Genomic DNA, 16771 nt, shown 5'->3' on the forward strand with positions numbered 1-16771 from the left:
AAACATTTACAAAAGAGACAGAGGCAGATGAAATGATTGGACAAAATTATTACACAATGCAAATTGTGAGATCATCCATTCTGAATCCAAGAAAGACAGATCTTAATAAATTCTTAATAAGAATGGATGTGGAACTGTGCCCAAAGAGTACCAATGCCCACAAAAGCTACTACAATCCAGAATATGAAAAAGGAAAATATATTTTAAATGGACTAATGGAATGCTGCTTTAATTCAATGGGGCTAAAATACAAGGGAACGTAATTCAAAATTTCACTGGTACAAATTCTTCTTTCCATCTGGAATACCTCTTGAAATGTACACAAAGACATGGAACAATGCAGCTTAGGAACATGCTCTTTAGGCCAAAAGATCTGTGCTTATCGCAACACCAATTTTTAACAAATCCCTCCATCCCCTGCTTGTTCATGCATCTGTCAAAATATTGCTATAGTTTCAGCTTCTATCACGTCCCCTCACGTCGCATTTCAGGCACCCACCACTGTGTGTAAGAAAAACTTGCCTCCTAAATCTATTTCCCAAATCTCACCTTAAATCTCTACCCATTGATTACAGCTCGGCATTTAACACAATCATCCCCTCCAAGCTGGTTACCAAACTCGCAGAACTGGGTCTCTGCGCTTCCCTCTGCAATTGGATCTTCGACTTCGTCATTCACAGACCGCAGTCTGTTCTTATTGGTGGAAATGTGTCAGCCTCGATAACAATCAGCACGGGAGCATGTCAAGGCTGCTTGCTCAGCCCCCTGCTGTTCTCACTCTATACTCATGACTGCGTAGCCGGATACAGTGCAAACAGTGTGAACTCCATCATCAAGTTCGCTGACGACACCACTATTGTGGGATGTATCACTGATGGGGATGATTCAGAGTATAGAAGAGAGATCGAGCAACTATCCATATGGTGCCAGCACAATAACCTGGCCCTTAACACCGGCAAAACCAAGGAACTGATTGTGGACTTTGAAAGGAGTAGGATGGGGACCCACAATCCCGTTTATATCAACGGGTCAATGGTTGAAAGGGTCAAGAGCTTCAAATTCCTGGGCGTGCACATCTCTGAAGATCTTTCCTGGTCCGAGAACACTAATTCAATTATCAAGAAAGCACATCAGCGCCTCTACTTCCTGAGAAGATTACGGAGAGTCGGTTTGTCAAGGAGGACTCTCTCTAACTTCTACAGGTGCACAGTAGAGAGCATGCATGACCTGTTGCATCGTGGCTTGGTTCGGCAACTTGAGCGCCCTGGAGAGGAAAAGACTACAAAAAGTAGTAAACACTACCCAGTCCATCATCGGCTCTGACCTTCCTTCCATCGAGGGGATTTATCGCAGTCGCTGCCTCAAAAAGGCTGGCAGTATTATCAAAGACCCACACCATCCTGGCCACACAACCATCTCCCTTCTACCTTCAGGTAGAAGGTACAGGAGCCTGAAGACTGCAACAACCAGGTTCAGGAATAGCTACTTCCCCACAGCCATCAGGCTATTAAACCTGGCTCGGACAAAACTCTGATTATTAATAACCCATTATCTGTTATTTGCACTTTATCAGTTTATTTATTCATGTGTGTATATATTTATATTATGGTATATGGACACACTTATCTGTTTGTAGTAAATGCCTACTTTGTTCTGTGTGCTGAAGCAAAGCAAGAATTTCATTGTCCTATCAGGGACACATGACAATAAACTCACTTGAACTTGAACTTATTGCATGCTGGTGTTCAGAGATAGCATTCTGTGCCATCAATTTCCCAATTGAAAAACGCTGACGTGTTTCTTCTCAATTTTTCTTTAAAACTAGAAAGTTTAAAACTAGATTTGCACAATTATACATTTTATTAACATTGTTGTGTCAATCCCTTTTGAACCTCTGTGGAAATTATGTTAATAGCATGCTCTAATTCTATGAGCCCCAGAATGTGCTGTTAACATGATTGTACTTTTAAATTGGATGCCCAGTAAATAATTGTAACACAGTTGCCTCATCATGCAAGTTACCAAACGCCAATTGTTTGATAATTTACATAACTTCTTACTGGCAACCTACCCTGAGTGTCAACAAATTGTGGATTTATGCTATTTAAATAAGTTAAACTTGCTACTGAAAATGTTACCAGTTATTTTGTGAATTAAAGATTATAATAATGAAAGGATGTTCTGTTATTTAAGGGGATAATGCCCTATAAAATGTGAAAACTCAATCTTATTTTAATCTACATCAATTCAATTTATTGAATCTAGGAACAAGCAGGCCATCCAATATAAATTACTTTAACTTTAACTAAAATTTCCTCTTAGATTGGTGAATCATATTTGGTTTCAACAATAGATAATCAAGTATAAATATACAACATTTACAACTGTCAAATATATAATATATTTAACCTAACCTCTTTCATTCTTTCCTATATAAAAAATGTCTGAACAAGTTTTTAGTCATTTGTTTCATTATCTCAGGACATAACAGGACATCCTTTTTTAATGCAAAGTGCTTTGGCACCTTTTGTCATCTTAGACACACAATGGAAGCTGTGGAGTATTTATGATCCAAAATATCATTACCTGAATAGCGTATGCACTCTTTGAGCCAGAGATGTAGTTTTATATGGAAATATATTGTACAAAAAAATATTTATGACTTACCAAAATCACACAGCTTCAACATGTCATTGTGGCTGATTAGAAGGTTTTCTGGTTTGATATCTAAAACAAAACAGTTAGTTAACTAGGTCTCCTAAAAGGGTATAATTTGACTGATATTTCTTAAAAATACACACCAAAACATTGTGTAGGATAATTTGCCCTCTTTTAGATAGAATACATTAAAAAATAGGGCTTGAATTAATCAATTTTAATTTTTGATTTGTGTCAGGGAGATAACTAAAATCAAAAATAAAATAATTGCAAGTCAGTATGGAATTACTGCTTGGAAAACGCAGGTAATTTTGGCTATTAAAAATGATACATTGCAAGTATATTGATAATGCCAGAGAAACAACTGCAAATTTGAATTGTCCATTGTAACCTACTAAATTTGTAAGAAGGAACTGCAGATGCTGATGTAAACCAAAGATAGATACAAAAAGCTGGAGTAACTCAGCGGGACTGGCAGCATCTCTGGAGAGAAGGAATGGGTGACGTTTCGGGTTGAGACCCTTAATTAAAGTGTCCAGCAACCGTTCGTTTCACGAATACCTTCGCTCAGCCCGCGTGAACCAACCTGATCTCCCGGTTGCTGGACACTTTAATTATCCTTCCCATTCCTACACAGACCTTTCTGTCCTCAGTCGCCTCCATTGTCAGAGTGAGGCTAAACACAAATTGGAGGAACAGCATCTCATATTTCGCTTGGGCAGCTTACTCCAGCTTTTTGCGTCTAACCTACTTAATTATCCGCTTGGAGTTATTCCTATCACGTTAATGACAAGTAAATTCTATTAGGTATTCACAAACAAATACAATTGGTATGCAGTCTTGAAAATTAAAAAAAATATTTAAAAAATACAAAATTAAAATAGAGATTTCTGCAAACACTCAGCAAGCCAGGCAGCATATGTGAAAAGTTTAAATTATAATTGAAGGAAATTAGGAAACATTTATGGGGCTGAATCCCACATTTTGTCATCAATGGGATGCCTTCTTAATTTTAAGAGCCATTATAACAGTTGATTCAGCTATTTTAATACTTTGCATTAAAATTGAAGGGAGCATAACTAGCACAGAAAATGAAAATGCTGGAAACACACAGCACATCATATAGCAACCTTGAATGAAAACATTAACCTGTAATGTTAAACCTATGCAAACATTGCTCGTGAATTTTGATTTACCATATAGCATTAAGTTTCAAACTGCCTTAACAAACAGGACTCCAAGGACTAGTCACATTCTCTTGCTTCCTTCTCCAATAATTTTATTAACTAGTTAATACCATCGCTTTGTAATTTTGCACATATGTGATTGGGACAAAGTTTTGATTTAAACCAATAAAATTGCCTTCAAGTATGCATGTCAAATATTTGTTTCTTTATTTGACATTGACAAAATTGTGTTGACAATATATTTCATTTCGTCAACCCTGCACTTCACTTTGAAAGGGGATTCGAAATTGAGACATTGTCCATAGGCTAAAGACTTCAACAAAGACTGTTGAATATAATCTGATGAAGAGTCATCACTCAGAATTTTAATTGTGTTTCTCTTTCCACAGACCTTGCCTGACCTGCTGAGTGTTTCCAGTATTTTCTGTTTTTATTTCAGATTCCAGCATCTGCAGTTTATTTGATTTCCTTACACAAAAACTCAGTTCACATAAATGTCTAAGAACATACTGAGGAATAGGTGATAAAATACAACTTTAATAAACACTATGTTATTCTCTCAGACATTCATAAAATTGAGTCTTGACCATTAGAGCAGCAACTATATGATTGGAAATTGCCTTGTCCTCATTTCAGGCAAAAGTTTACAAGTGAAAATGGAAATGAAACTAGGGAATTGTGCTTATGTGCACTGATAGTCTTGCTGAGCTGTATGCAAAATAAAGCATTTCACTGTACCTTGGTACACATGATAATAAAGAAACCATTGAACCATTAGACATGAAACAAAGTTTACAATGTTTGCTTCAATCTAAAATATCCTTAGAAACATATTGCAATCACTAGCATTAGTATGTTGGTTCCACAGGGACAACAAAAATTGTTCTCTTTTGATTACTGCTGCACTGTACACAGGTGGACAAAATCAAGTTCAGCTGTGATAATTTCTGCAAACCTACAGTAAGATAAATGTTTATCCCACTCTTACCATGTGTAAAGGGCCTGTCGCACGAGCATGCGACCTGCATGAGGCAAGCGCGACCAAACCGGAAGCGGGGGCTGCGCGGAGGTCGAGTGAGTGACGTGAAGTTCGAGCGAAGTCCGGGGGAAGTACGGCGTCTAGACGGCGCGCACGCCCGTCGAGGCCGTGCGTACGGCGTCTAGGCGGCTGCGGGCCGGCAGGCCGTTGCCTCGCGGAATTTTTGAAGACGGTCAGTTTTTCGTAGCCCCGCGCGATGTCGGGACCAGCTCCGCACAACATACGGCTCCGGCGATCGAAGTAGGACCGGCCCCGCGAGGCCGTACGGCTCAAGTGACCACATTAGGTCGCGCTTGCTGCATGGAGTCGCATGCTCGTGGGAGAGACCCTTTACACATACATGTACAAGGTACAAGATTACACAGGCAACAATAATCCATTCAAGAGAAATATTAAAGTATAAAATGAAAAAAACAGAACAATTAATTCTAATTTCAAACTAAGATTCTCAGCCCAGTATTCTAAACCTATAAAACTATTAATCACTAGAAAATATCCACATGTCAACAAATTTTAAATATAAAATACATTTTCAATTTTTAACATGTACTGACATGCAAAATAATAAAAGGAATGTGATGAAACAGTCAGCATTTAATGAGTACATTGCTTTAGAGCAATTCATCAGGGCGTCATGGTGGCGCAGTGGTAGAGTTTCTGTCTTACAACACCAAAGACCAGGGTTCGATCTCGACTATGGCATTGTTAAGATGGGAACAAAATGTAGTTACACTTATTGTTGTTGAAACAAAGGACTCCACAGTTAGAACTAGTCAAATCTTTACCTCGATGAACAATATCATTCCTGTGGCACCAGTGAATTGCTTTGATTAGCTGATAGATATAGTTTCGCATCTTTTCAGGTTGAACACCATTTGGCATTTCTTCAAGTAATTCAAGCATATTCTGGAATCCAAAACAGAAAAAACATGTTAATTCTATATCATCATGCAGAATTTTACTTTGCACAACAGATATGCTGCACTGCATATTCTATAAAATATAAAAGCACAAACTTGCATTTTAAAAATAAATATACTTCCTTTTATAAAGTTCTAAAATCAAGCATTAGCACAAAGGTCTCTTCATTCATATTTTCACCAGATTAGACATATTATTTTAAGTAATATTAGTATTCCCAGACAATCATTAAAATTAAAAATTGATGCATTTCACTCAAAGATCACATATTCCAAATATTTTTATCCTCTTTTTAACCTATTCAAAACGAATATCTTATATTTAGCATTCAATCACTTGGAACAATGAAATACAATGGCTAAGAGGCTGTTAGTTCTGTTGACCTGAACAACAGAGTAAAGGAAGAAGGGTCCCGATCTGAAACATTACCCATCCTTTTTTTCCAGAAATGCTACCTGACCTGTTGAGTTACTCCAGCACTGTGTGTCTATCTTCAGAGTAAAGGAAGAGTGGGATCACAAACTAGACCTATGCAATTCTTGTCTCTTTGGCATCCTCAATTTAAATTGCTCCTTCACTCGAGGTTCCACCTTCAGCTGCCTAGACTTAAAAGTTCTGGAATTTATAAGGCTTCTATTTCCTATTTGAGGATTTCTGTCCTACAAGGATTTTTAATACCTAACATATTTGCCAAAGTTTTGGTATATTATGTGGCTTGATAACACTTCTGTGATATTTGCGAATTATTATCATTTATCCAGTTCCTACTTGATGACACGGAGTCTAACAATTTCTAACAATTTTCATTGAGTAGTGAATACATGCACACGTTAATTTCTTCATCTCAGCTCATAGAAAACAAAAGACGATCTCTATTAGAACTTTGGATGCCATTTTGAATGTTATTTCCAGTAGAGCAAAGAAGAAACCAGGACACTTGGACTGTCTCATTCTACAGAGCTGACAAGAATGTGCTGGTTCTGGAGAGGGTCCAAAGGAGGTTTACAGGAATGATCCCAGAAATGAGTAAGTTAACATATGATAAGTCTTTGAAGGCACTGGGCCTGTACTCAGTAGAAAAGAATGAGGGGGAACCTCATTGAAATGTACAGAATAGTGAAAGGCTTGGATAGAGTGGATGTGGAGACTATGTTTTCACTTGTGGGGGAGTCTAGGACTAGAGGTCATAGCCTCAGAATTAAAAGACTTTCTATTATGAAGGAGATGAGGAGGAATGTCTTTAGTCAAAGGGTTGTGAATCTGTGGAATTATTTGCCACAGAATACTGTAGAGGCCAAGTCAGTGGATATATTTAAGGCAGAGAGAGATAAATTCTTGATTAGGTTATGGGGAGAAGGCAGGAGAATGGGGTTAATAGGGAGAGATCCGTAAATCGGCCGATTAGATGGCAGAGTAGACTTGATGCGCCGAATGACCTAATTCTGCTCCTATCACATGATCTTATGAACCGTGTTTAACAATGTGGGTACATATCGAGCAATTGAGTAAAACTTGAAGGAAGAGTCATCTCTGAAATCAGGCAGAAAATCTCTAGCTCAGAAATTGTTTTCTTATCACTGACCTTTTCTACATATTCAAAGACTAAATATAGTTTTCCTCTTCTTCGAAATGCTTCCTTAAGTTCAACAATATTTTCTTGCTTTAAAGTACGAAGCATTTTCAGCTCCCTCAATGTCGTTTCCTTAACTTCTTCATTTTCTGGGAATAAACACATTAAATATAATTAAATAATAAATACTTTGTTTCCTTTCAAAAATCTATACAAAATCTCATGTTCGCCATTTGCTTTCAATGAACGATTGTTCATTTGTTCGATGATTGGGCCCCAGTGAATCAGAAGAGAATGATTGTTCATTCATTTAAATGTATTGTTTGCCTAAAAATATTTTTAAAACTGTTGCTTTCTTCCTTTCAAAATTGCACTTCCATTCAAAGTAGAATGGGAATTCTAAGAAAATCCATTTCCCTTAGTAGTACCAAAATAATGACACTGCTGTTGAATATACAATTTCTTGAATCTATCCACAGTTTGATTAAAAATATTAAACTTTATGAGCCATGAAGTCTGGGTTATTCCTCCTGCCACGACTTCTGGTAATGCAACTGATGGGAATGTAAGCTTGTGACAAGAAAATAAAACTGACAAATTAGTTCCTAGAATTGATTTATTTCCAGAATTACAAGAATCCTGGAGAACAGCAAAGGTTGGTGAAGTGTATTGACTGAAGTAGTTGTGAGAAAACAATTACATTTCCTAAAAGAGAAAACAGAGAACAGAGAATACTACAGGAATAGTTGTTCAAGAAGGAACTGCAAATGCTGGAGAATCGAAGGTAGACAAAATTGCTGGAGAAACTCAGCGGGTGCGGCAGCATCTATGGAGCGAAGGAAATAGGTAACGTTTCGGGCCGAAACCCTTCAGTATGAAGAAGGGTTTTGGCCCGAAATGTTGCCTATTTCCTTTGCTCCGTAGATGCTGCCGCACCTGCTGAGAGTTTCTCCAGCAATTTTGTCTACCTTTGATTCTCCAGCATAGATGCTGAGTTTCTCCAGCAATTTCATACTATAGGAATAGGCCTTGCCAAACACGATGCCGGGTTAAACTAATCTCTTCTGTCTGCATGTGATCCATGCTCATAAGTGATAGGCCATTTATCAGGCATTCGCCATTCAATCATGGCTGATCTATCTTTCCCTCTCAATCCCATTCTCCTGCCTTCTCTCCAGAACACCTGGCATTCATACTAATCAAGTTCCTCCATTCCCTGCATATCCGTGTAAAAATTCTGGCATATTGCAAACTGGTCCTGAGCAAATTTTATGGCCAATTGACCACTATTCCTAATAATCCTCTAACACAACTTCAATTCACTTTTTTAAAATAGAAGTTACATGGTAGAAGAATCAATGTTTTCATTAACACAATAAATTTTTAGGGTCCAAGGTAACTATATCCGTCAAGGCCAGCTGGAGCACCTTGTTTTTAGTCATTATAATATCTCTTCCCATTCCTCTGCTGACCTTGGCCATTTCATTGCCAGAGTGAGGCCATGTGCAAATTGAAAAGGACCTTTTATTCCACAGTATGAACATTGAATTCTCTAATTTTAAGTAATACCCCCTAATTCACCTCTTTCCCTTCTCTCTACACACTATTTTTTACCACCACCTCCCACTACCTTAGTCACCCTGCTCCTTTAGCCACCTGTATGCTCAATTTACATCCCGGGTTCCCATGTTTATTTTTCCCCATCCCCATATTCCTCCCTCCAGCTTTGCTTTTCATGCCTTTCCTTATCTGACATCCTTGTGTCTCCATTCAACTCCAGCCTTTGTCCCTTGCTCCACCCATATGCCAATCACTTCATCTTTCCTGGAACTACCTATCATTTGCCAGGCTTTTCCCACCCAGCTCTCTCCACCCCCACCCCATCAATCTAGAGTCTCCGCCAGAAACATCATCAGTCCATTCAGTCCCAAGATGCTTCCTAACCTATTGAGTTCCCTTCTGATTCACTGGGGCGCTATTATCCATGCTGCATTCTGACTCACTGTCGCCCTCATTTCTGCACCCCTTGCTCACTATGCACAAGTGCAAAACGGTTGCCTACACTGTGCTTGGTCTCGCTGATGTCAAGGATCCAGATCAGGAGCATCAAATACAATAGACTTCATATTCCCACTTGGGTATTCATATATCAACATTTAATTCCCCAATTTCAAGTAATACCCCATCAGTCTTTCTTCCCCCCCCCCCTAGTTTATTCAGGTGCGCTAACATATCTCCCACAATCCCCCACCACCTCGTCACCCTGCTCCTTTCCTCTTCTCCACACACTCATCTCCCATCCCAGAGTTGCATATAGAAACATAGAAACTAGAAATTAGGTGCAGGAGTAGGCCATTCGGCCCTTCGAGCCTGCACCGCCATTCAATATGATCATGGCTGATCATCCAACTCAGTATCCCGTACCTGCCTTCTCTCCATACCCTCTGATCCCCTTGGCCACAAGGGCCACATCTAACTCCCTCTTAAATATAGCCAATGAACTGGCCTCAACTACCCTCTGTGGCAGAGAGTTCCAGAGATTCACCACTCTCTGTGTGAAAAAAGTTCTCCTCATCTCGGTTTTAAAGGATTTCCCCCTTATCCTTAAGCTGTGACCCCTTGTCCTGGACTTCCCCAACATCGGGAACAATCTTCCTGCATCTAGCCTGTCCAACCCCTTAAGAATTTTGTAAGTTTCTATAAGATCCCCTCTCAATTTCCTAAATTCTAGAGAGTAAAAACCAAGTCTATCCAGTCTTTCTTCATAAGACAGTACTGACATCCCAGGAATCAGTCTGGTGAACCTTCTCTGCACTCCCTCTATGGCAATAATGTCCTTCCTCAGATTTGGAGACCAAAACTGCACGCAATACTCCAGGTGTGGTCTCACCAAGACCCTGTACAACTGCAGCAGAACCTCCCTGCTCCTATACTCAAATCCTTTTGCTATGAAAGCCAACATACCATTTGCTTTCTTTACTGCCTGCTGCACCTGTACCATGACACCCAGGTCTCGCTGCATCTCCCCCTTTCCCAATCGGCCACCATTTAGATAATAGTCTGCTTTCCCGTTTTTGCCACCAAAATGGATAATCTCACATTTATCCACATTATACTGCATTTGCCAAACATCTGCCCACTCACCCAGCCTATATCTCCCTTTTACCCCAATATCCCTCCCTCCAGCTTCACATTGCACTCTTCCTTGTCCCTTACCTAACATCTACTTTTCTTCTCTAGTCTTTGTTACTTACTCCACCCATCTGTCAATCAACCCCGTATCACTAGCATCTACCTTTCTAGGCTTTGCCCCACTTCCATTCTTTTCCAACTTTCTCCTCCCTATGACAAAGAGTCTGACCTGAAACATCCTCTGTTCCCTCTAGAGATGTTGCCTGACCCACCCCGACACTTTGTTTTTTTCCCCCTTAGGATCTCATAAATAAGGTCACCTATCATTCTTCTAAACTACAAGGAATACACATCCAAACTATTTCATTTCTCATGGTAGACCAACCCTGCCATCCAGGAATTGACCTGGTGAATCCCCTTTGTATCGTCCAGTTACTATATTGCTTTTAAGATACGAGGAACAAAACTGTACTCAGTAATTCATGTGAGGCCCCACCAACACACTATACCATTGCAACAAAAACACCCCGTTTTTCAACTCCAATCCCTTTGCCAAAAGGCCATTTGCAATATTAAATGCTTGTTGGACCTGCCTGCTAGATTTTTATCATTCATACACTAGAGCGCCAGAATCCCTTTGTAGTCACTTGCAGTCTTTTCCATTACGATAATTACCTGCTTTTTGTTTTCTTTAACTGAAGTCATCATCTTGTTTACCCAGGCCACCTTAGACAATTTATCCTTCCTTCCATTATAATTGCCCTTATTTAAGAAGACACTGGTTATCAACTGGTGGAATTAATCCTCAAACTGCATTATGGTCATTGCCCCCGAAGGGATCTTTAACTGGCGGGTAGTCCGACGGGTGGCGCCGTGAGCCGGCAGCCTCGCCTGCAGCCGTTCATCCTTTCCACATGTTTTTTTGTTTTTAGTATGTCTAAAAGTGTGTTTAAGGGTGTTTTAGTGTGGGGAGGTGGGGGCAGAAATTGGGGGAAACAGTTTTTTAGTCACTTTCCTTGGTGGAATGCGACTTTTCTCCTAGTTGCACTTCGCCCACCCTCGCGGGCTGACAACTTAAATTGGTGCGACATTTCCCGGAGCTGGGTCCAGAGCTTCAGCAGTGGGCGCAGCGCGGAATTTCCATCGCAGAGCCGGGTGACGCCTTGCCGGGGGTCGCTAGCCAGCGGACTACCACATCCTGAAGCCGCGGTCTGCGGAGCTTCTAGCCGTGGGCGCGGTGTGGACTTTAAGAGCTCCGACCGCCGGCCTGTGGCCTATAACATTCTGAAGCCGTGGGCGCGGTGTGGACTTTAAGAACTCCGACCGACGGCCTGAGGCCTATAACATCGTGAAGCCCCAGTCTCCGGTAGCAAGTGGCCAATTTGGGACCTCCAAGCCGCGGAGCGTCCATTCGTCCTGATGTCAGAGTTTCGAGCATCCTAACGAGAGGGCCTGTACATCGGGCCATCCGTAGTGGCCACTGTGGATGGTTCATGGCCCCCGACCACGGATGAACAAAGGAGGAGGACTGACAAAGTTATTGCCTTCCACCACAGTGGAGAATGTTGATTCCACTGTGGTGGATGTTCATGTTGTATTCTATTGTCCATTGTGCTCTTTTGTTTGCATGACTGTATGGTAAGTCAAATTCCACTGTACCTTAATTGGCACATGTGGTAATAAATGTGAACTTGAACTAACCATAAGATCTCTTATTAATTGTTCATCAATACTTGATGTTTGTAATGTACTGTTCTAAAAAGCAATTCCTGACGCATTCCGCACATTTTTCTGATACCTTTGTCAGTTTGGATCATCCAATCAATATGTAGATTAAAATCTCTCATTATAATCAGTTCCCTTCAAACATGCCCTTGACATTTCCCCATGAATGCTCTGACCTACTGAGACGTCACATTAAGTTTGTTTACAGACTTCTCTCTTTCCCTTACCCTACTGTGGAAGTTTAAAATACTTTACAAAAATTGATTCAGCTGAAACTAAGACAGGGTGTTACCCATCTCTTACTAATTGCAAAGCCAGCAGAAGCTCTAACCTTTGCTATTATTACACTAACAAGATGTTGATGCGCCTTTTTCCGATAACAAGCACAACGACGAAATCAACGACCTGGCGAAATAAACCCTTCCTCATTACTCAGCCTGTTTTCTTCTTGGTTCCTCTACATGTTGGTTTAGAAACCTATCCCGAACTCGAAGCTTGGTTATTGAGTTGTTGGGTCAAATGTACGATGTTTGTTTGCAAAGATGTTTTCTTTTTTAGCTTCATAGAAACATAGAAAATAGGTGCAGTAGGCCATTCGGCCCTTCGAGCCTGCACCGCCATTCAAAATGATCATGGCTGATCATCCAACTCAGTATCCTGCACCTGCCTTCTCTCCATACCCCCTGATCCCTTTAGCCACAAGGGCCACATCTAACTCCCTCTTAAATATAGTAAATTAACTGGCCTCAACTACCTTCTGTGGCAGAGAATTCCAGAGATTCACCACTCTGTGTGTGAAAAACACACAGAAAAGTCCGAAATGTTGTGGATTGGAAAGTGCCAGGTTAGTGTCGAAAAGGGGGTTTGATAAATCATACAGGTCTCTATGCATGGGAGGTCCATGTTAATCCTCATTACTATGGGGGGATTTTACATTGGTGAATTTGGTATGACTACGTGAGGTCCAGACTCCCTTATCTCGCCCTCCCTCTCCTCTCCCCGACCCTCAAGTCAGTCCCTCTCTCCCTCTAGAGCCCCTCTCCCTTCCTGCTCCCCCACTCCTCACTTTCACCCTATCCCACCCCCGCAATGAAAATCGCGATGTTTAAAAAAAAAAATCCCATTTTTTATGTAAATGAAAACCTCCCCCTATCACCCTCCCACTCCCCCCCACAATGAAAATTGCTACTTTTTTTGTAAATGAAACCTCACAAGAATTTGATTAAAACTGAGTTTTATTGAAAACTGTGATTTTTTTTTTTCACTTAAATTTTTATTGATTTTTAAGAGATATTTTCAAAACAGTGCAACACCATCACCATAAATAAAACAAAGTAAGAAAAACAGCAATCAAAATAAAAAAAATAAGTAGATGGGGGGAAAAAAAAAGTAAAAAAAAAAAAAAAAAAAATTGGAATAAGACTGTGTGGTTCACTTACCAAATTAAAAAAAGAAAAACCATTACATTGATTATTTATCTGGAGATAATTCAACATTCATACAAACATACCATCTAGTTCTATATAACGCTATCTTCCGATATCTAGCTCGGCATTTATCTATATAACCATATAACAATTACAGCACGGAAACAGGCCATCTCGACCCTTCTAGTCCGTGCCGAACACATAATCTCCCCTAGTCCCATATACCTGCGCTCAGACCATAACCCTCCATTCCCTTCCCATCCATATAACTATCCAATTTATTTTTAAATGATAAAAACGAACCTGCCTCCACCACCTTCACTGGAAGCTCATTCCGCACAGCTACCACTCTCTGAGTAAAGAAGTTCCCCCTCATGTTACCCCTAAACTTCAGTCCCTTAATTCTCATGTCATGTCCCCTTGTTTGAATTAACAATTGTTTGAATCTAATTGGTGTCATGGCTCAAATAAACAGTCCATTTTTCCCAGATCTTCTCAAATGAATTCTCATTGACTCTCAAGGAATATGTCAATTTCTCCATATTAAAGATGTCTCGCACAATTTCTAACCACTGTTCCTGTTTTGGACTTTTTTCATTAAGCTACTGCCTGGTAATGGCCTTCTTGCTGCAAGCAAAACTTTAATCAAATATGTATCTTCTATTTTTACGCTATCTTTAATACGCCCCAGATACATCACAGGGCAGGTCTTTGGGATTTTATAACCCAAGATATTATTTACAGCTGCATTAACATTTTCCCAGTATGGCCTTATCTTTACACAGTTCCAGAAAATATGCGAGTGGTCTGCCTCTGTACTCCCACACAGCCTCCAACAGTGTTGTTGGACAGCAAGTAGTCTGCTTTTTATTTTGGGTGTTATAAAAAAGTGAGATAGATTCTTCCAGCAAAATTCTCTCCATACTAGTGAGCTTGAGGATGAACATTGTGTTTCACACATTTGATACCATTCTTCTTCTGTTATTTGAATCTTTAATTCTGCTTCCCATTTTGTTTTTATGTAGAGCGTTAATTCTCCCCCGCTTTCCACCAGAGCATGGTAGAAAGCAGAGATGACCCGAGACCCCTTCTGTTTGTATGCATCCACAATCACCTTGATCACATTATTTGAAGTTTCATCTAGTTCTGGCCTTATCTCTTTTATAAAGTAGTCTCATAATTGCAAATATCTAAAAAAAATCTTTGTTTTCGAGACCATACTTTGACTTTAAATCTTGGAAGCTCATAAACTCGCCATTTTCTGAAACTGTATACATTGCCGTTATGCCTTTTTGTGCCCATTCTTTGAATTTTGAATCACACACCCCTGGCTTAAACTTTGAGTCATATGCGAACCACTTCAATGCGTGAACCCCTCTTTTTAATTTGTATTTTTCCACTATAACATTCCATATTTCTAACGTAAATGCTACTATTGGATCCATAGCATGTCTCAAAGCCCCTCTCAGATATTTGTCTCCCATCAAAATCTGGGTCTGGTAACCTTGTATCTCCCTTTCCATTTCTTTCCATCGAGATTCATAATCAGGTCTACACCAACAAGCCAGAGGTCTGAGTTGAGCTGCATAAAAGTATTTCTTCAGATTTGGTAAAGCCATTCCCACCCTTGCTTTTCGGCAGTTGAAGTGTTGTTAATTTTATTCTTGGTTTTTTGCTATTCCAAATGAATCTAGAGATCATTTTATCCCAGGCTATGAATTTATCTCGGGGAACATTAATTGGGAGAGATTGGAATAAATATAGTAGTTTAGGTAGGATATTCATTTTTACCGTTTGTATTCTGGCACTGAAGTCTAGAGGAAGGGTCGACCACCTCTCAACATCCTTTTTGATGTTTTCTTCAATTTTGTTATAATTAGTTTCAAACAAGTTGGAAAGTGTTTTGGTTATAGTTACACCAAGATACTGCATCGTTTTAGAGTTCCATTTCAGATTATATGCATCTCTGATTTGTTGGGATGGAGAATAATTGAATGAAATAATTTGTGTTTTTGTTATATTCAATTTATACCCTGAGTAGTATCCATATGGTTCAAATAGGTTCATTAGATTTGGGAGACATATATCTGGTCGTTCAAGAAATATAATGATATCATCAGCGAAAAGACCAATTATATGTTCTTTCCCCCCTATTTTGACCCCCTGCAGGTCTTCTCTCTGCCTTATGGCTTGTGCTAAGGGTTCGATATACAAAACGAAGAGAGTAGGAGAAAGACAGCATCCTTGCCTTGTGCCCCTCTCTAACTGGATCCTTTTTGATATGTTTCCATTTACCTTAATCCTAGCTGTAGGCTCCTGATATATTGTTTTAATACACCAAATTGCATCTTCATTGAAACCAAATCTCCTCAGTACTTCATATAAGAATACCCAACTAAGACTATCAAAGGCTTTTTCTGCATCTAAACTGACCAGGACCATATTTGTATCCTTTTTTTGAGCATTATCCACAATGTGGAGGGTTCTTCTAATATTCTGTGTTTGACGCCCCCGAATAAATCCAGTTTGGTCTTCATTAATCAGATCTGGTACAAAAGTCTCGAGTCTTTTGCAAATGATTGAGGTAAATAGTTTGTAGTCTACATTTAAAATTGAGATTGGCCTGAAATTTTTACATTGCTCTTTGTCTTTGCCTTCCTTGGGTAAAATGGTAATAATTGCTTCCTTCCATGATGGGGGAGCCCTGCCCTCTTTAAGGGTCCAGTTAAAGCAAGACAGGAGCAGAGGTGTTAGCTCTTTCTTAAAGGCCTTGTACCATTCTGGTGGAAATCCATCGCTGCCTGGTGATTTACTAGCCTTGAGTCTACCGATTGCAGCTTCCAGGTCCTTAATCGTAAATTGTGACGTAATGGTATTATTTTGTTTCACCAATGGATGGCAGATCAAGTGAGTTAAGAAAACTTCTCATTGTCCTTTCGTCAGCTGATGGTGGTTTAGAATAGAGTTTCTTATAGTATTCTTCAAATATTCTTTCTATCTCATCTGGCTCATGTGATAATTAATTGGTTTTAGGATCTCTTATTTTATGAATTGTATTAGACGCCTGCTGTTTACGCAGGCGTCTGGCCAGGAGTCTAGTTGCTTTTAGACC

At 39.7% G+C, this 16771-nt stretch overlaps 1 protein-coding gene across 6 annotated transcripts in view; it reads right to left on the reverse strand.

Annotated features, from left to right (window-relative positions):
* cdkl5 (cyclin-dependent kinase-like 5) overlaps positions 1 to 16771 on the reverse strand; it is a 118523-nt gene that overhangs the window by 48510 nt on the left and 53242 nt on the right. For 5 of the 6 annotated variants that reach the window (XM_055644918.1, XM_055644915.1, XM_055644916.1 and 2 more), the window contains 3 exons: positions 7388 to 7524; positions 5670 to 5790; positions 2668 to 2727 (listed from right to left, as the gene is read on the reverse strand). In XM_055644918.1, coding sequence (XP_055500893.1) covers positions 2668 to 2727; positions 5670 to 5790; positions 7388 to 7524 — 318 coding nt within the window. The remainder of the gene's footprint in view (positions 1 to 2667; positions 2728 to 5669; positions 5791 to 7387; positions 7525 to 16771) is intronic. The other variant, XM_055644919.1, reaches the window with a different exon arrangement.

Source organism: Leucoraja erinacea, chromosome 13 (assembly GCF_028641065.1).
Source record: "Leucoraja erinacea ecotype New England chromosome 13, Leri_hhj_1, whole genome shotgun sequence".
Classification (NCBI taxonomy): Eukaryota; Metazoa; Chordata; class Chondrichthyes; order Rajiformes; family Rajidae; genus Leucoraja; species Leucoraja erinaceus.